Source organism: Mastigoproctus giganteus, chromosome 7 (assembly GCF_048544385.1).
Source record: "Mastigoproctus giganteus isolate SK-2022 chromosome 7, ASM4854438v1, whole genome shotgun sequence".
NCBI classification, from domain to species: Eukaryota; Metazoa; Arthropoda; class Arachnida; order Uropygi; family Thelyphonidae; genus Mastigoproctus; species Mastigoproctus giganteus.
The window spans coordinates 217,085,369-217,105,863 of NC_143581.1; the positions used below are offsets into that span (position 1 = coordinate 217,085,369).

Here is a 20,495-nt window from a genome sequence, read left to right on the forward strand (position 1 = left end):
GCAAAGGATGCAAAGAAAAACAGCAAAGACTTCTTTACTTATATAAACTTTAAAAGGAAGTTGTTGTTGTTGTTATTTGGTTTTTTTAGGAGCATTAGCAACTAAGGCCATATTGCTCCGGGATATGCGGTGGTCATTCCCTGACCTTTCCGCATTCTCCGTATTTGGTGGTTACGGGCTCGAACCCCGGTCTAATCAAGAAGCGTGTGCTATGCACTGCTGCTCCTTCCCACCTGGCTACGGAGGCGCCGCTTAAAAGGAAGGGAATGAATCAGATTGGTCCACTTGACATCAGTGGTTTGATTGTTGATGATCATTCTCGGATAGCTGCCAAACTAAATGAGTAATTTGTATCTACATTCACACGAGGAGTTATTCAAGGAGGAGAGGGCCAGATGTTTATCGAACTCTAACAAGGAGCTAAATGATTTTGTAATAACTGAGAGCAAAGTGGAGGAGAAATTGAAGTTAAACATAAGGAAGGCACCTGGGATGGATGGGATCTATCCAGTTATATTTAAGGAGGCAGCAAAGGAAGTATGCAAACCCTTAGCCATAATTATGAAAGCTTCCTTGGACTCAGGGGGAGGTCCCCATGGACTGGAGATGTGCCAATTTGTCCCCAATTCACAAAGGAGGATCAAAGGGTGACATGGATAATTACAGACCTGTTAGTCTAACTTCTGTTCCAGGGGAAATAATGGAGTCACTGATTAAGGAAGTGATACCGGATCATCTAGACAAGACTGCAGTTATAGTTTAGACACAGCATGGGTTTGTTAAGAGGAAGTCTTGTCTGACAAATTTGATTGGATACTATGATGTGGTCACAAAGGAATTGGATGAAAAGAATAATTTTAATTTCATATACTTGGATTTTAGGAAAGCTTTTGATACTGTGGCAAATGAAAGACTGCTGTACAAATTGGAGCAGTATGGCATTAAGGGCAATTTTCTACAATGGGTAAAAGGATGGTTGGGTGGGAGAAGACAAAGAGGGGTTATCAATGGACACTGCTCTTCATGGACTAATGTTATTAGTGGAGTTCTCCCCAGGGTTCGGTGTTGGGCCCATTGTTGTTTTCGGTATTTATCAACGATATTGATGAAGCCATATTATAATGTCTAAGTTTGCAGATGATATGAAGGTTGGTAGTGTTGTTAATGACAGTAATTATAGTATGCTACTGAAACAGAATCTGGAAAATTGAGCAGGTCGATGAAAGGTGGCAACTGAAGTTTAAAATTGGCAAATGTATATACTGCATATGGATAGTAGTAACCCCAGAGTAACATATCAACTGGGTGGTACTACACTCAGGGTAGTGGAGAATGACACAGACCTGGGAGTAATTGTGCAGTCAGATATGAAGTTTTCTGAGCAGTGCAGACAGGCTGCAAGAGTGGCTCATCGTGTCTTGTCAATGATATATAGGAATTTTGCTAGCAGGGATAAGGGGGTGATTGTCCCCTTGTATAAGGCAATGGTCAGGCCACATCTTGAGTACAGTATGCAGATCTTGAGGCCTCATTTTAGGAAATATGTAGAGCTGCTGGAATGAGTACAGATAAGGGCAATGAGACTAGTGAGTGGAACAAAGGGTTGGTGTTACCAAGAAAGCCTTAAGTTCTGCAAATGGCAGCTTCGAGACTAGGCACCTGCAAGGTGATCTAGTTGTGTAACACAGATATAAGGCCTTGAAATTTGGAACAAACTTCCATCTCTTGTAGTGGAGGTCATCAACTTAAATAAGTTCAAGGCAGAACTAGACAAACATTTGGAGTTCATGGATGGGTGAAATGTAAAGGGTGTTTTTTTGGTCTTGCATCATATGCCCTACTAATGCTAATGTCAAGCTGGGTGCCAAGAATTTTCACACCTCTTCAGAAACAGTGCAGAGTTCAAATTTGTGAGGAAAGTATACATGTGCATGATGAAGATCCACAAGGGCTTCTTTCAAAAATTGTAACTGGAGATGAAACATGAATTCATCCCCGGAATCCAGAAATAAAACAGGACACCATGAAATGGAAATACCATGCCCACTTTCTGTTCTGCCATGGATTACCATTCTCAAAAATTTCAAAAGTCAACCTTCTGGCCCAGGGGATTATGGTCACCATTTTTTGGTATCTGGAAGGAGATTTTTTGATAGACTATACACCACATAAGAAAACAGTCACAGGGGTTGCCTGTGATGCTGTTCTGAAAAGTTTAAGAGGAACCACAACAGAACAGAGAAGAGGGGAAACTGACATGAGGTATCTCCCGCCTCTTCATGATAATACCCCTATACACGAGTACCATAAAGCAATTCTTGCTTTGAGATATTAGGGATTCCAGGACTTAAACTACTCATCCTGTAGTGCAGACTTGGTACCCAGTGATTATTTCTTCTTCAGAAATCTAAAGAAAAGCCTGTGTAGGTGATGACTTAAACCCTGAAACCTTATAAAGTTTTTCATTAAAACCTACAATTCATTGCATTATCAGGTTCATTGTTCACTGTTAATGATATTAAGAGTAGGAGACCAGCAGAATTACTTAACAAGTACAGGTCACTGTTGAAAAAAAGCCGTGAATTAGGAGTGAATTTGAAAGAGTCTGCAATTCTGCCCAGACACTATAGGAGGGAGTATATATGATGAGAGCCTTGTCGATCAATTCAGCCCTGGAAAGATTGTGTAAGGCTCAAGGGGTAGAATTTTTTTCAGCCTGGTCTGTACTTGTTAACAGGAGAGACTGCTTCTACAGGGATGGGATAAACTTAAATAGAAGGGGTGCAAGAATATTTGCTGATGCTATCGAGGCAGGGTTAAGTGGGTCGGAAAACTGCTAGCTTGGGGAGATACAAGGACTAATAGATTAACAGTAGCCAACGCAGAGGTGAAAGTGATTCTTGCACTGCTTCTATTGGAATGACCAGAAGCCTGGAAAACAATATGCAGGATATTTCAGAGACTGCTGGGAGTCATTGCAGTACAAGTAAACACATGGTTGTGTTAGGGTAGCTAAGAATAAGAACAGGTGCATGTATACTTGCGTGTACACCAATGCTAGGAGTTTGGTAAATAAATTTGATGAATTTGAGGTATTGCTCAAAGCATCAAAGGCAGATATTGTTGGGATATCAGAGACGTGGTGCAACACAGATATAAGGAATGCAGAACTGGAATTTGGAGAGTACAACATCTACAGAAAGGATAGACATTATAGGAAGGGAGGAGGGGTTATACTATTAGTTAAGAAACACATAAAATCCAAGGAAGTGAAGCCAGTTGACATCGCTGGACAGTGCACTGTCGAGTCAGTTTGGTGTGACATAAGCATTGGGAGATCAAAATTGAGAGTAGGAGTGTGCTATAGGCCTAATGACTCTGATGAGTATAATAAGAAACTGTACAGGGAAATAGAGTGGGCCAGTAAATCAGAGAGTCTTATAATGGGGGATTTTAATTTCCCAGATATTGACTGGAATTTGTGGGTTGGTCACTCACACACTAGCAAGGCTTTTGTGGATTTATTGGATGATTGGTTTCTACGTCAGCATGTTTGGGAGGCAACCAAATGGGGTAATACTCTTGATCTGATTATCAGTAGTGATTCTTCATGCCTTACAAATCTGGAGATAAAGGAACGACTAGGTGGCAGTGATCACAGTGTGCTGAAGTGGGATTTACTTAAAGAGGTAACTACCATCAGGGGTAAACGGAAGGGTTATTGCTTTTGTAAAGGCGACTACAATGGTCTGAGACAGTATTTAAATTCTGTACAGTGGGGCCAACTAATGATGTTACCAAAAGCAAATTCAAAATGGGAAGCATTCAAAGAACTTATCTTGGAAGCTACTAGGCTTTACATACTAACTAAGAAATATTGTTCAAGGTTTAGGCCTAAATGGATGTGAGATCAGCTATTGAGACATATGGCAGAGAAGAAAAATGCATGGGATATATACAAATTAACACATGACACAGAAGCCTATGATAGATACAAGTTGATCTGTAACCAAGTTACAAAGGAGGTTAGGCAGGCGAAGGCAGATTACGAGAAATCTTTGGCAAGGGATGTAAAGAAAAATAGCAAAGAGTTCTTTACTTATGTAAACTCTAGAAGGAAGGGGATGAATCATATTGGTCCACATGATATCGATGGTCCACCTGTTGATGATCCTGCTCAGGTAGCTAACAAACTAAATGAATATTTTGCATCGACATTCACACATGAGGAGTTATTCGGCGAGGGGAATGCCAGAGGTGTATTCAACTCTATCAGTAAGCTAGATAATCTTGTAATAACGAGAGTAAAGTGGAGGAGAAACTGTTGAAGATAAACAAAAGAAAGGCACCCGGGGTGGATGGGATCTGTCCAGTTATATTAAAGGAGGCAGCAAAGGAAGTAAGCAAACCCTTAGCCATAATTATGAGAGCTTCCTTGGACTAAGGGGAGGTACCCATAGACTGGAGATGTGCAAATGTGATCCCAATTCACAAAGGAGGATCAAAGGCTGACACAAATAATTATAGACCTGTGAGTTTAACTTCTGTTCCAGGAAAATTAATGGAAGCACTGGTTAAAGAAGCACTACAGGATCATCTTGACAAGAATTCAGTTATAGCTCAGACACAGCATGGTTTTGTTAAGGGCAGGTCTTGTCTGACCAATTTGATTGGATACTATGATGTAGTTACAAAAGAATTGGATGCAGGGAATAACTTTGATATTATATATTAGGATCTTAGAAAGGCTTTTGATACTGTTGCACATGGAAGACTGCCGCACAAATTGGAGCAGTGTGGCATTGGTGGCAAATTGTTGCTATGGATAAAGGGATGGTTGAGTGGCAGAAGACAGAGAGTGGTAATTAATGGACACTGCTCATCGTGGACTAATGTTATTAGTGGAGTCCCTCAGGGTTCAGTGTTGGGTCAATTGTTGTTTTCTGTATTTATAAATAATATTGATGGTGGTATATCAAGCTTAATGTCCAAGTTTGCAGACGATACAAAGGTTGGCAGGGTTGTTAAGGACACTACTGACGCTATGCTGCTGCAACAGGATCTAGAAAGGTTGAGCAGATGGGCTGAGAGGTGGCAAATGAAGTTTAACATTTGGGGTTGTAATATCCTTGATAATTGATATTTTGAGTTTATTACAGGGTTACAAGTATATTTTTTGCTTTTAATTTTTTGCATCTCATCTCTTTTCATCTCATCACAATGCCTAAGGATAGTCCCCTGTTTATTTTGATAATTAAATTCCACAATTTTACTTTGTTTATTGTTTTATATTACTGCAGAATCTAATAATAAAAACTTGTCAAATTATAGAGTATGTTGTCATTTGTTTATATTTGGAGGAATATCAGATGGAAATAATATCAATTTTTAAATTTTGTATTTCATGATGTCTGTGTTTCAAAAAATTTAATGTACTGAAATTAATGTTAATTTCAATTTTTTTTTTTTTTTAGTTTATGGCCTAGAAAAAACCCTAGAAGGATTACCAGTTGCTTCCTTCCCTCTCCAGGATGCAATGGATGGATTTGTTCATTATGTTCAAGATAATCATATTAACTTTGAGCCAACAGAGGATTCCTTTATTTTCCATGCAACAGATGGAAATGTTAATTCTTCTTCTCATCAGATTGACATAACTATTTATTCAATCAATGATGAACCACCAGTAATGCTTGCAAAACCAGCCACAGTATTTCATAATTCATTTTTTACTATTAATACGTCAGTTATTGATATTCAGGATGCAGATTCTAATTCTGAAGACATTATATGTGCCATTGAAATTGCCCCCACACATGGTATGTTCTTATTTTTTAATAGTTTGAAATGATAAAAGGTATTTCTTTACAACTGAGTTGTAAAATAATTGCTTATGTTTGACTTGTCACTCACCTCATTAGTAATATAACTTAATAATGTGAAAATTCAATTTTCTAAATGCTGTTAAGCATATTTCACTTGTTTGTTATTTGGTTTTTAGGAGCATTAGCAACTAAGGTCATATTGCACCGGGGATGTGCGGTGGTCATTCTCTGACCTTTCCGAATCCTCCGTATTTGGTGGTCATGGGCTCGAACCCCTGTGTAATCAAGAAGTGTGTGTGCTACACTCTGCTGCTCCTGCCCACCTACAGAGGCGTCATTTTACTTGTTAATTTAGTTGAAACTCTGAGACAAAGTAGTCTCTATGTGAAATTTAATTATTAGTATGAGAAGGCATTATGGATACATTTTAGAATCTCAACTTCATGTATTCTTTAAATGAATTTACTATAGGGCAGATCAAAGGAATCCAGTATTCTAAAAAGTATAAGTTCAACTATTGATCAATTTTGTATCTATTTTTTCAAATTACAGTGAACAAGTAGCAATTTTTATAGCCAAAAATTAACACACAGATGAATATAAAGTGGGCTGCCTGTATTGAACTTTTTTTTTTTTTTTTTTAAATTTGAAAAGCAGTCAGATTGGATGGTTTCAGGTATTGAAATTTTACTTCGGTATTAGTTTATATTTCAGGTCATCACTTAGCATCTCTAGTCTCCAATAAATCACATGGGTTTTAAGTGCTGCACTGATGAACTGTCGAGTTGCTCTCTGATAAGATGACAATCACTAGTAAAACAGCTAGTTCTAGCACTAAATTACATATAAATGACTATATTTCACAAAAGAGAATGATGGACTGTCTAGTTGTTTCTGATAAAATAACAGTAACTAGTAAAACAATTAGTGCTAGCACTGAATTATAAATAAATGACTATATTTCACAAAAGAGAACTGCTGCTTCTTATTCATAGTGAAACACGGGTAACTTATGCTGAAAATATTGCAATTTAAGAGACCATTTCTTTGTGTAAGGATTTTTGCCTTTCTAGTCTTTTCCTGTAACAAGTTTTATTCATAGTGTGGTAGATGAATGAATTCTGTATGCATATTAAATTATTGTCATCTGCAATCAAATCTATCTCTTAATTGCTGATTGTTTCTGTAGTATATAATTGTTTTTGGCAAAAATAAAGTGGCCACTGAATATTAAAATTTAACTATTTTTTAAAAATATATCTTTACATTTTTGATATCTTAGGCAAAGATTTCCAATTTCTGGTTACAACAGCACCTAACATTGTGAGTGGGATATCACAAAGTTTGGTTTTGAGCCCTTTACTGTTTTTTTATATTTATTAATGAAATTGATGTACGCATTTCGATTTTGAAATCTAAGTTTTGCTGAAGATACAAGGGTGGGCACAGATGGACTAAAAAATGGCAACTTGGGTTTACCATTGATAAATGCTTGTTTGTTGTTTGTTATTTGCTTTTTAGGAGCATTAGCAACTAAGGGCATATTGCTCCAGGACTATGCAGTGGTCATTCCCTGACCTTTCCGCATCCTCCGTATTTTTGATGGTCACGGGCTTGAACCTGTCTAATCAAGAAGCGTGTGCTACGCACTGCTGCCCACCTGGCTACGGAGGCGCCACTGATAAATGCAAGGTACTGCATTGGGTAACAGTAATCCCAGAATAACATATTATTTTGGTAACACTAAACTCAAGGTAGTTGAAATGGAAAAGACTTAGAATAATTGTATAGTCTGACATGAAGTTCTCTGAGTAGACTGTCTGCTAGAAGAGTTCTTGGGATTCTGTCATGAGGAACTTTGCAAGTAGGGATAAAATGATAATTATCCTGCTATATAAGCAATGGTTGGGCCACATCTTGAATACTGATACAGATTGGAAACCTCATTTTAGGAGAGATTTAAATCTTTGTGAAGGATGCAGAGAAAACAGATCAATCTGACCTAAACCATATTAACAGCCACATCCCATGTCGTAACAGGCCATTGCTTTGCATAAATGTTTGTATGTTAATTCTGAAATTGATAGCATTCAAATTGTTTTTGCTTTTGCCAAATGTATGCATGTGCACACACTCTCAAACCTGCTTGGAACAATTTAATTTATTGCAATGCATTCTAGCTCACTATGTATTCTTTGTTCATTCTGGTCTTTGCACCACATCTGCCTTTGCACTTTGTTGCTTTGTATGATTCACCTAGTAGTAGTAGTGGTGGCATGTGATGCAAGAAAGCAAGTGTTTTGAAAGCAAGGCATGTGATGCAAGAAAGCATCAGCCAAAAAAAAAAAAAAAAATACAAAACATTATCATCATCATCAGCCATTTTCAATCCACTGCAGGATGAAGGCCTCTCCAGCAACTTTTCAGTTCCTTCTGTTTTGTGCAATGGCCATCCATTACTACCCACCCACAAACTCATGAATTTCAGCTGTCCATCTCCGTGGTTTCTTCCACGTTTTCTCTTAGCTCCTCTTGGGTAACATTCTGTTATTTTCTTAGTCCATCTGTCATTATTATTATTATTATTATTATTATTAGCTACATGGTGCAAGGAAGCCTGAGGCTTATGCTGCAACAGCCAAAAAAAAAAAAAAATCCCCGAGTTACCCTAAGAGAGAGAGAGAGAGAGAGAGAGAGAGTGAGTCAAAAGTAGAAGGGAATCACCAATAAAGAGAAGAATGATGATATCCAGCTCAGGACCCTAGGTGTGCCAAGCCTATACTCGCCAGTGTGAGCCCCTGGGATCATCATGTCTTAGAGCTATGTGTCCTGTCCAAGACCATTTTAGTTCTTTAGTTTTGATAAGAATGTCCTTTACTTGAGTTTCCTGCCTAATCCATGTGTTTCTCTTCTTATCTAACAGTCTGATTCCTAATATAATTTGTTCCATTCTTCGCTGTGTAGTTCTCAGCTTCTCTTCCATTCTTTTGTTGAGTGCCCCCATTCTTTTGTTGAGTGCCAAAGTGTCATTTCCATAAGTCATGATGGGGAGTATACATTGGTTCATTATTTTATGTTTCAGACAAATTGGGATATTGCTCCTCAGTATGCGACTATATTTCCTGAATGCTATCCATCCAAAATTTATTCTTCTCTTGACTTCCATCCATTTATCATTATTACAGTTAATGACTTGTCCCAGATAAGTATATGACTCCACCTTTTCAATTACTGCTCCTTCAATCATTATATCCCTTTCTGTGGATATAATGTTTCTACTTGTCCATCATTACTTTTGTTTTAGCCATACAGTAAACCCCCACTATTCACGGGGGTTACGTTCCTGAGAAATGTCACGAATACCGAAAACGCGAATACTGAGTTATGGCTCCCATAGTAATAAAGGGGTTCCATTCCAAAGTATGAAATATATAAGAAAAACTAGTCTAAAATTTTGCCTATGTATGTATTATATGTACCTTCATAATATGACTATGTACATAGACAGTACATAGTGAAATGCAAGCATATGGCATCAAAATGAAAATAAGAAACAATTTAATATTAAATGTAATATTTAATATTTATTAGAAATTTCAAACAAATCTTTCAATCCAATGCCTTTGTGCAATAGCTAAAAAACCTTATCCCGCCAGTGCTATCACCAGTTTCGCTAAAATGTTGATAAAGGAGTTTTGCATTTTCACGAATGAAGAGTGAACTTAACGGAATTTTATTTTGAATTTGGTCTTCTATCCACAGATTTAAAGCTTTTTCCATATTTTCTAATTTAACTTCACGAGTTACAGAGCAAATTTTTGAAGCAATTAGTGCGTTTTCACGGACACTACGGCGGATTTTTTCTTCTGATTTCTTGATTGATTGTATACCGTTGAATCATTGATTTTATGATGTTTTGCCACTGAGGAGACACTTTCACCATTAGAAATTTTATCTAATAACTCAATTTTATTTGATAATGTCATCACCTTCTTTGATCTTTTCACATTTCCCTCGTTATTCGTAGCCATATTTTTGTACGGGTTAGAAAGAACTTGTCCACAATAAAGTCACTTTCTTCTGTTAACACACTCGAAAAAGTCTGTTTTACACTGCAAAATGGTAGATTTCTCACTTTTGTAAGCATATCAATTTACAAATTGATAAATTTATTCAATTTATGAGCATATAAATTAAAAGCAAACGATGAAACCTTCCACGACAAGCGCATAACAGTACTGAACAAGGATTAGCGAGAAACATCCACGCTCGAAATTTTGTTACCCCTCTCCCCCCACCTACTAAGCGCTGTTTTGACTGTGAAAGATAATTTTAGCCACGCCCATGTTTTTTTATGGCGGAAAATGTTCACAGCGCTTTAAAATTCACATTTTTTTAGGTTTCATTTTATATTAAATCAGCGACCGCGAATAGTGGGGGTTTACTGTATTCATCTTTAGTCCGAAATCCTTACTAACTTTGCATAACTGATTAAGATTTTCCTCAAATTCTTTAGGATCGTGACTTATGACCACAATGTCATCTGCAAATCGTAAATGGTTTAGGTACTCTCCATTCACATTGACTCCTTTTTTCCACCAGTCTAATCTTCTGAAAGCTTCCTCAAGGGCAGCAGTAAACAACTTTGGAGATATTATGTCTCCTTGTCAACCTCCTTTCCCAATTTTAAATTTGCTACTGTCTTTGTCTAGTCTAATAAAGGAGGTAGCGTTCTTATATATTTTCTTCAAAATCATAATGTATGGGGTATCTATGCCTTGTCTTTCCAGTGCCCGAAACATTGCCTTATGCTGTATGGAGTCAAATGCCTTTTCATAATGCACAAATGCCAGACATAATAATGTTTTATATTCATTTGCTTTCTCCATTAGCTGTGATATTATTTGAAGGTGATCCATAGTTGAGAATTCTGTCCTAAAGCCAGCTTGCTCTTTCGGTTGATTCTCATCAAGTATTCTTTCTAATTGTTAACAATGACCCTTGTGAACAACTTGTAGATGTGGGATAACAAGCTCATTGGTATGTAATTTCCAATTTCTGATTTATCTCCTTTCTTATGCAGCAAAACTATGATTTCATTATTCCACTCCTTAGGAGTCACACCTTCTCTAATGCATTTTAATTTCTCATGTTCTACCTCATCAGGTATGTTGTATGTGTTACTAATTTGCAATCCATCTTCCCCACTGCTGGCATCATTCCCTCGCTCCTTGTATAACTCTTTATAGTAGTCTTCTGCTATTTGAATTATGCCTTCTCTGCTATTCATAAGTACACCATCGCTATTCTTCAGTTTCAGCATCATTTGTTTTTTTTGTATTACTGCTCATGGCTGCTTATTTAAATCCTTTGTTTTCCCTTAATGCTTGTTCTACTTTTCTTGTGTTAAATCTTCTTATGTCCTCTCTGAGTCTCTTTCTAATGGCTTTGCATAACTCAGTATACTCAATTTTCTCCCTGTCAGTGTTTTTCTTGCTCTTCATTTGTCGTCTTCAGTTCATCATGACAAGTGTTTCTTGACTGATTTTTTTCTTCTTTGGATTTCTTTTTACTTATAGGTTTCTTGGGCTTTATCACTTTCAGAAAATTGTAATATTCCTTGTCGATATCTTGCTCCTGAGCAGTCTGCAGAAGCTCAAACCTGTTCTTAAGTTCCAGTACATACTGCTTTTTCTCCTCTTCTGTTATCTCAAAGACCTTCATATTATTTACTCGAGTCAGTTTTTTTCCTTTCTTTTCTTACATCTATATCAAGTGTGCATCGTACCATTCTGTGATCACTTCCAACATTTACCTTGTTCAGGACAGTAACATTATTCACGATATATCTTCTGTTAGTGAGGATGATGTCGATTTCATTAGTTGTTAATCCATTTGGGCTCTTCCATGTCCACTTTCCGTTCACCCTTTTCTTGAAAAAAAGTGTTCATTATTGACATTCTTCAAAATTCTGCAAATTCCACAAGTCTTTCATCTCTTTCATTTCTTTCACCAATTCCAAAATTTCCTATAGTTCCTCTTTCTGCACTGCTTTGTCTCTTTTCCAACCTTAGCATTGAAGTCCTCCATAATGATAGTGTAATGAGTTTTCTATTCATCTAGAAGACTCAATATCGGTGTACATTTCTTCAACCTCTTCATCATCATGGCTCGATGTTGGTGCATAAATCATTATAACCTTTACCTTATACCTCTTAGAAATTCTGAGTAGTAGTCTTAACATCCTTGGTGATGTACTTTTGAATTCCAAAATGTTGTTTTTTATATCTTTATGGACCAGAAAACAGGGATAAGGAGGTGATTATGCCCTTGTATAAGGCAATGGTCAGGCCACACCTGTACTGTATACAGGTCTGGAGGCCTCATTTCAAGAAGGATGTAGAGCTGCTGGAACGAGTACAGAGAAGGGCAACAAGATTAGTGAATGGAACAAAGGGGTGCTCTTACGAAGAAAGGCTTAAGTTTTGCAAATTACACCGGCAAGGTGATCTGATAGAGGTGTATAAAGCCTTGAATGGCTTGAGCATGCTCAGTGCTGATGGGATTCTTCCTCTTGCTCAGAATAATTACCTGAGAGGGCATAAATTCAAATTGACGAAAGACAGATGTAGGACAGATTGACGAAAGACAGATGTGTGGAAATTTGCCTGTAGCCAGCGGGTAGTTTCTTGGTGGAACAGACTCTATCCCTCGTTGTGGAAGTTGATAGCCTAAATAAATTTAAGGCTCAGCTGGACAGGTATTTCGAATGAACAGAGGGGTGAAGTGGAAGTGGTTTTTTTTTTTTTTTTTGGCTGATGCTGCATAAGCTTGCTTTCTTGCATCAAATGCCTCTGCTAATGCTTTCACTGTTTCCATTGGTGTGCAGCAGATTTCCACTTGATAAACTTATAAGTGATTCATTTCTTTTTCTTGTTCCATCAGCACTGAGCATGCTCAGTGCTGATGGAATTCTTCCTCTTGCTCAGAATAATCATTTGAGAGGGCATAAATTCAAATCGAGGAAAGACAGATGTAGGATAGATGTGTGGAAGTTTGCCTTTAGCCAGTGGTTGGTTGGTGGAACAGACTTCCATCCTTTGTTGTAGAAGTTGATAGCCTAAATAAATTTAAGACTGAGCTGGACAGGTACTTGGAACAAACGGAGGGGTGAAATGGGAGCGTTTATTTATTTATTTTTTTTTTGGTTGATGTTGCATAAGCTTTCTTTCTTGCATCATATGCCTCTACTAATGCTAACGCTAATAAATTGCAGGAATCCTTTCACAACATGGTTTTGCTCTAACATGATTGATAAATTGCGGGAATCCTCGCACAACGCGGTTTCGCTCTAACATGATTGCTAAATTGTGGGAATCTTCCCACAACACTATACTTTTATACCATGGTTTCACTCTAATCTGGTTAGAGAATTGCGGAACCTCGCATAACATGGTATTTTTGAGCTTTTGTGCAGATAAATCGCTCCTATTATGTTGGATATAATTTTTCAGCATTTTCATTATTTTTTGTGAATCCCCACTGTTGACTTGCTAGTCGTTATGCAAAAAATGATTGGAAAATCCCTGTATTTTATTTTGTTGGGAAATCCTGGCATTAGGTTCTGTGCAAAATTGTGGGTGTTTGAGACCATAAAAAATTGTGACTTCGAAACATGCAATTCGTGACTTTAAAGGTTTTGTAAGGTTATTTTGATTTTTATTTGATCATTTATAAATTTTAAGTTTTATTACTATTGGATAATGTGCCAGGCCACCCAAAAAAAATTTAAATCATCCAAAATATTGAAGTAATGTTCCTACCACCTAATACAACTTATTTGATTCAGCCATTAGACAAGGCATTATATGTACCTTTAAAACTCATTACATCAGAAAATCTTTACAAAGGATTTTGGAAAAAATTTAATTCTGAATCTATTCAAGTGATGGAGGCATTGAAACATTTTTCAGTTGTGGATTGTATCGGAATCATAGCTTTATCGCTCAAAGAAGTAAAACCATCAACATGTGCATGTTAGAAAAATGTATGGCCAGTGTCAGTGCATTCTGGAAATATGGTCGAACTGGCAGAAAACAGAATCAGTGTGAGAACAGAACTTACTAAGTTGGCAGGAGAGAAAGGTTTTGATATATGACTACTGAATATGTTCAAAAATTACTGGTAGCAAAAGAAGTTGGCAGAGTGGATTTTGTGGAAATGGCATCAAAGGTAAACCAAATAAATTCAGAGCATGATAGCGCAGATGAAAATTCTGAAGTTCCAAATTTTACATTAAAAAGCATACAGGAACACTTAGCCGAGCAATTAGAATCTTATTTTTTGAATGCAGATCCTTTGACTGAAAGGAACACAAAGTTCAAAAGGGAGCTTCAAAAATGCTTAGCTCCATACCATGCAATTTACAAAGACTTATCAAGCAAAAGCAAGCAATCCCAGAATAACGATTTTTTAAAGAGAGCAGAAGATACATGAAACCTAGATGCTGCAGAAGAAAGTTCAGAAGGTGAAGATATTCTGCAACAGAGAAAACTTCTCATTTGATTGCGCTTTGCAGCAATGAAGAGGAAGAAAATTAAACCAATGTACATTATCTGATATATATGAATCACAGTTTGTAAGATGTTTGTTCAGTTATTACTATGTTTAATATAAATTAAGTTTCCCATATTTATAAAAATTTACGTATTTTTGTTAGCTTTTGGAACATAAGCTCCTTTGGTACTGGTTCTTAGTCCCGTATAACGTGGTTTCGCACTACACAAGATTTTATAGGAATCTACATACTGTTACTTTAGCCTGTTATTCTATAATTAATTTGTAGCCTTTTGCAACACATCACACAGGAAATTGAAATTATAGAAATATGCACCTTTACATTGCTTTTAAATAGACTGAAATTTAAATAAAATTATACTGCACTGGATGGTAAGTATAATTACTTTTAAATTTTAAAAAATATTTTTTTACAATGCAGTGTGAGTGTGCATTTTATTATAGCTTCATGAAGTTGTGTTTAATGCAAGTTATTATTTTTATTTTTAATATCTCATATTTTAGGAACCTTAAGGAAACTCCATATTTCTGAACAACCAGTACATAAAGGAACCATTTTGACTGAAGGACAAACATTTCCATATACTGTAAGCTGCCTCACTTTCCAAGATTTTATTAAAAACAATCTAATAAATCATATTATATCTCTTTTGCTAATATTTTTATTCATGCAAGCCCCTTAAGTACTTTCTCTTAGTGCTTAAGTATTTTATTTTCAAATTTTTATAAAAATGTCAGTTATTATGCTAAATATTTGGCCTTTGCTAAAATGAAATGATTATTTGACAACATGTAAACGTGATTAATTTTAAGTTTTTTCTTTTATTGAGAATTAAATTTGTTTAATTTCATTTATATGAGATAATTACTATTAAAATAGAACAGAACAGAACATAAGTAGTTAAATTTTTTTTAATTGACTGTAGGCTAATTTGAGTATATGGTTCACATTGTGATTATATGAAGACAATTCAAAAAGCAAGGGTAGTTTTCATATTAAATACTGATAATATGTCAGAACATACTCTTACAGAAATCAAGTATATGACATGATGACATATTTAAAGACTATGTTGGGTTGCAATACAACTCGTGTGGCTCGCACTGCTATGTATTCACCATATCAAGTATGGTTTTACTTTATGCTTCAAGTATTTTCAATTCTGCTTTTTTATTGCACCATTTTTGAGAAAAACTGAGTGGGGAAAAGCTCTGATTGGGTGAAACATTCTGAGATTCACGGACATATGTTAACTCAGTATAGAGAAAATTGTATTATGCAAAGAACGGTTTTTGAATCGATGCAAAGGTTCAAAATGTCAGATTAAGTGCAATCAACAAAGCTGTCCAGATTTATGTCACAGGCCTGAGCGGATTCTAATTAATGCTGATAGAAAATAATTTGGATGGTTGATTGCTGTAACAAACTTTCACCTGTCGTTGTGGAAGTTGATAACAAATAAATTCAAGGAAGAACTGAACAAACTTTTGGAGTGAATGGATGGGTTGAAATGGGAAGGTTTTTTTTTTTTTTTTTTTTTTTGGCTGATGCTATATAAGCTTGCTTTCTTTCAACTAATGCTAATAACCTAAACTTACTATTGTTATCTGTTAGAGCTCATTTTCATTTTTCTTCTAAATTCAAGATCTGCAAGTGATCATATAGACATTTTAACAGAAAATACAGATTCACAGGAGGTAAATTATAACTCAGGTCCTGAGGGATAACTTTTGCTTTGATGAAAATGCTTTATAGATTATTTGAAATATTTGAATTTTATTCCCACATACAGGTACCACCATTAGCATTTTGTCAAAATTTCAAATTTGCTTACTGACTGAGTGAGTGAATGAGTGCACTGCTTACTTTTCTTTTGCCAAAATATTTTTTGGATGCATTAAGTTAATTTATACTATAAACTATACATAACATAAATTCTGGATTGTACTTGTAGTAATGAGCAGAATGAATAATCCAGTTAATGTGTACAAAATATATTAATACATGCTATATATATATATATATATATATATATATATATATATATATATAACCATATAAATAAGAATAAGAGTTAAAATAAAATAATGCCAGCAGTATGGTAAGACAAGAGCGAAAATAATCAAACTGGGGGTGGGGGAAAAGAAGGGTAACAAGAGTAAAAATATTGCAGTAGAAACTCTCTAAAATAATTTAGAAAATCTAAATGAAAGAATAATAATTCATTGAATTTTGAAAGCCAATTAAATAGAAATTGAGCAGTACCCCCTCTGATCGGTACCAGGTCCAAATTTATGTGAAATATCGCTAACAGAGGTGTTAACCACTACAATAAAATAAAACAAAATTAAACCAAAAATAGACTGACCATTATGCCCCATCTCGACAGAGGACCACAAGGCCAATAATGGTCAGGGAATCGCTGCATTTCGATCGCTGGACAAATCGCTGCAAAGGAGAATTGATCGAAAGATCAGCCCGCCATCCGATCCTCAGATCAAACCACCAATGCAGAAGATTTGAACAGTGGTGGTCCTGATGCAGTGAAAATTAAAAAATAGAACAGCTACGGGCACTCCAGTGCAAAGCCACACTACTGACAAAGTAATCTTAACCAGATTATATAGACGAATAAGGAACTATGGATGGCAGCACAGGCACAGCGTCAGCAATTTGCCTACTACTGTCATGTGATATAATTATACATATATTTGAATAGCGTTTAAAATAGTTGGAAACAATCTTTCATAATAAAATAAAATAAAATAGTACAGCATACATCAGAGGCAGCAAAAAGCATATTGCTCTACATGATGCTTGAAATATAACCATATAAATAAGAATAAGAGTTAAAATAAAATAATGCCAGCAGTATGGTAAGACAAGAGCGAAAATAATCAAAATTAAACCTAAATCAAACCGGGGGGGGGGGGGGAAGAGAAGGGTAACAAGAGTAAAAATATTGCAGTAGAAACTCTCCAAAATAATTTAGGAAATCTAAATGAAAGAATAATAATTCATTAAATTTTAAAAGCCAATTAAATAGAAATTTAGCGGTACCAGGTCCAAAGTTATGTGAAATATCACCAACAGAGGTGTTAACCACTACAATAAAATAAAACAAAAATAAAACAAAAATAAACCAAAAATAGACTGACCATTATGTCCCATCTTGACAGAGGACCACAAGGCCAATAATGGTCAGCGATCGAAATGCAGCAAATCCCTGGTCATATTTGGTCATATTTCACATAAATTTGGACCTGGTACCCATCAGAGGGGGGGGGGGGTACCGCTAAATTTATATTTAATTGGCTTTCAAAATTCAATGAATTATTATTCTTTCATTTAGATTTTCTAAATTATTTTAGAGAGTTTCTACTACAATATTTTTACTCTTGTTACCCTTCTCTTCCCCCCCCCCCCGTTTGATTTAGGTTTAATTTTGATTATTTTCGTTCTTGTCTTACCATACTGCTGGCATTATTTTATTTTAACTCTTATTCTTATTTATATGGTTATATTTCAGCATCATGTAGAGGAATATGCTTTTTGCTGCCTCTGATGTATGCTGTACTATTTTATTTTATTTTATTATGAAAGATTCCGTTTCCAACTATTTTAAATGCTATTCAAATATATGTATAATTATATATATATTTTATGAAAAAAAAGAAACCTTGTGAGCTGGGTACCTAACCTCTCTTTTCCTATGGGTGCTTAACCAAGTGAAGACCTACTGTAATTTAAAAATAGTATAAAAATATTGTCATTCTTAAATAAGTTATGAATTTGTAACTAATAATTACAAAAAAAGTGGTTACCTGAAAAATTAATAACATGGCATACCCAATCAAATAAATAATTTTTTCTGGTAGTTGACTTCCAGATTGAGGAGGAGTGTAAGGGGAAAGCTATACCAGTGATTACTCAAACCTGGTTGCGTAGTCAGATGCCCTTCTCTGCACTCGTTAGTATTAGCAGTAGGAAATGATGCAAGAAAGCAAGGTTATTCAGCATTAGCTAAAAAAAAATCCAATTTCACCTATCTCTATCCCCTCCCACAGTTTGTCTAGATCTTTCTTGAATTTATTCAAGCTATCCACTTCAACATCAGATGAAAGTTTGTTCCAACACCTGTTGGCTAAAGGGTGGTTGGTGGCTGGAAAGGAAAACTTCTGCACATCTATTCTCATTTTGAATTTATGCCCCCTCCCCATGATGTGTATAGTCTGAGCAAGAGGAAAAATCTCATCTGAACTGAGCTTGTTCAATCCATTCAACACCTCAATCAGATCACCCTACAGGTACCTATTTTCCAGATACCGAAATGTGCAGAACTAAAACCTTTTTTTGTAAGACCATCCCCTTTGTTCTCCTCACCAATCTTGTTGCCCTTCTCTGCACTTGTTACAGCAGCTCTACATCATTCCTGATATGAAGTCTCCCTGGTGCCTTCATAGCCAGGTGGGAAGGAGTAGCAGTGCGTAGCACACGCTTCTTGATTAGACTGGGGTTCGAGCCAGTCACCACCAAATATGGAGGATGCAGAAAGGTCAGGGAATGACCACCGCATATCCCGGAGCAATATGGCCTTAGCTGCTAATGCTCCTAAAAACCAAATAACAAACAAACAAACAACAATGAAGCCTCCCCACCTGTATGTGGTAATCAAGATGTCACATGCCAATTGCCTTGTACAAAGGGATAATCACCTCCTTATCCCTGCTAACAAAATTGACGTTATGATATATATATATATATATATATATATATATATATATATATATATATATATATATATAATATATAGTATGTATGTATATGTACATATACATAAAGAATGTTTGTCAATTATCTGAAGAGCAATTATCTGTATAATTGACAAACCCTATGAGCTTCCCTGGTATCTCTGCAAATTGCAGTGGCTGGAGACTAGGCACCTGTGCGGTGATCTGATTCAGGTATATAATGCCTCGAATGGGTTGAGCATGCTGAATTCTGATGGGATCCTTCCACTTGTTCAGATTACGAACCTAAGGGGGCATAAATTCAAATTAAGAAAAGACAGATGTAGAATAGATGTGCAGAAATTTGCCTTTAGCCAACGGGTGGTTAATTGCTGGAACAAACTTCCATCTGTCGTTGTGGAAGTTGATAGATTGAATAAATTTAAGGAGGAACTGGACAGGCATTTGGAGGGAATGGTGTGATTTTTTTTTTTTTTTGGCTGATGCTGCATAAGCTCATACACATGCTTTCTTGCATTACATGCCACTACTACTACTACTACTACCTGTCTGCACTGCTCAGAGAATTTCATATCTGACTGCACAATTACCCCCAGGTATTTTTCATTTTCCACTACACTAAGTGGTACCACAGTTGGTACATTACTCTGAAGTTACTGCTATCCCTATGCAGTAATTTGCATTTGTCAATGTTAAATGTCAAGTGCCATTTCTGAGCCTATCGCCGACCGGGCTAGCCGAGTGGGTAAAGTACCTGCCCGGCAACCCAAAGGTCGCGGGTTCGATTCCCGCCTCGGGCTTGGATCAAAGTACTGCAAAAAAACCTTGCGAGGTGCAATATGGCCACAGAAGCCGATGCACCAACAACTCCAAAATATAAAAAAAAAAAAAAAAAAAATCTGAGCCTATCTGCCTAACTTTTCTTTCTAGATCCTGTTGCAGTAGCATTCCTGTCATTAACCACCCTGTAACCTTTGTATTATCTAAAAACTTGGACATTAAGCCTGATATGCCTTCATAAATATCATTGATAAATATAGACAACAATGAACCCGATAGTGTACTGTGGGGGACTCAACTAATAACATTAGTCTGTGAAGAGCAATGTCTTCTCCCACCCCACCATCCCTTTACCATAACAGCAACTTTTCTTTAATGCCTCATTGCTTCAATTTGTACAGCATCTTTTATGTATAACAGTATCGAAAGCTTTTATGAAATCCAAATATGTGGTATCAAAATTAGGCAAAGGCGTTTCCCAGTACTGCAGTTTCTCCCTGCATTCTCAGTAAACAGATGGTGTGTGTTATTGGTAGTGGCAGTAGAAGTCAATAATGATGT

At 36.2% G+C, this 20,495-nt stretch overlaps 1 protein-coding gene across 4 annotated transcripts in view; it reads left to right on the forward strand.

Annotated features, from left to right (window-relative positions):
* The window catches only part of LOC150083681 (extracellular matrix organizing protein FRAS1-like), an 866,422-nt gene that overhangs the window by 452,591 nt on the left and 393,336 nt on the right, over positions 1–20,495 (forward strand). For all 4 annotated transcript variants that reach the window (XR_016547213.1, XM_090378121.1, XM_090378123.1 and 1 more), the window contains 2 exons: positions 5,475–5,819; positions 14,907–14,989. Coding sequence is in view for 3 of the 4 variants with exons in the window: in XM_090378121.1 (XP_090234247.1) it covers positions 5,475–5,819; positions 14,907–14,989 (428 nt within the window). In the remaining variant the exon portion in view is untranslated. The remainder of the gene's footprint in view (positions 1–5,474; positions 5,820–14,906; positions 14,990–20,495) is intronic.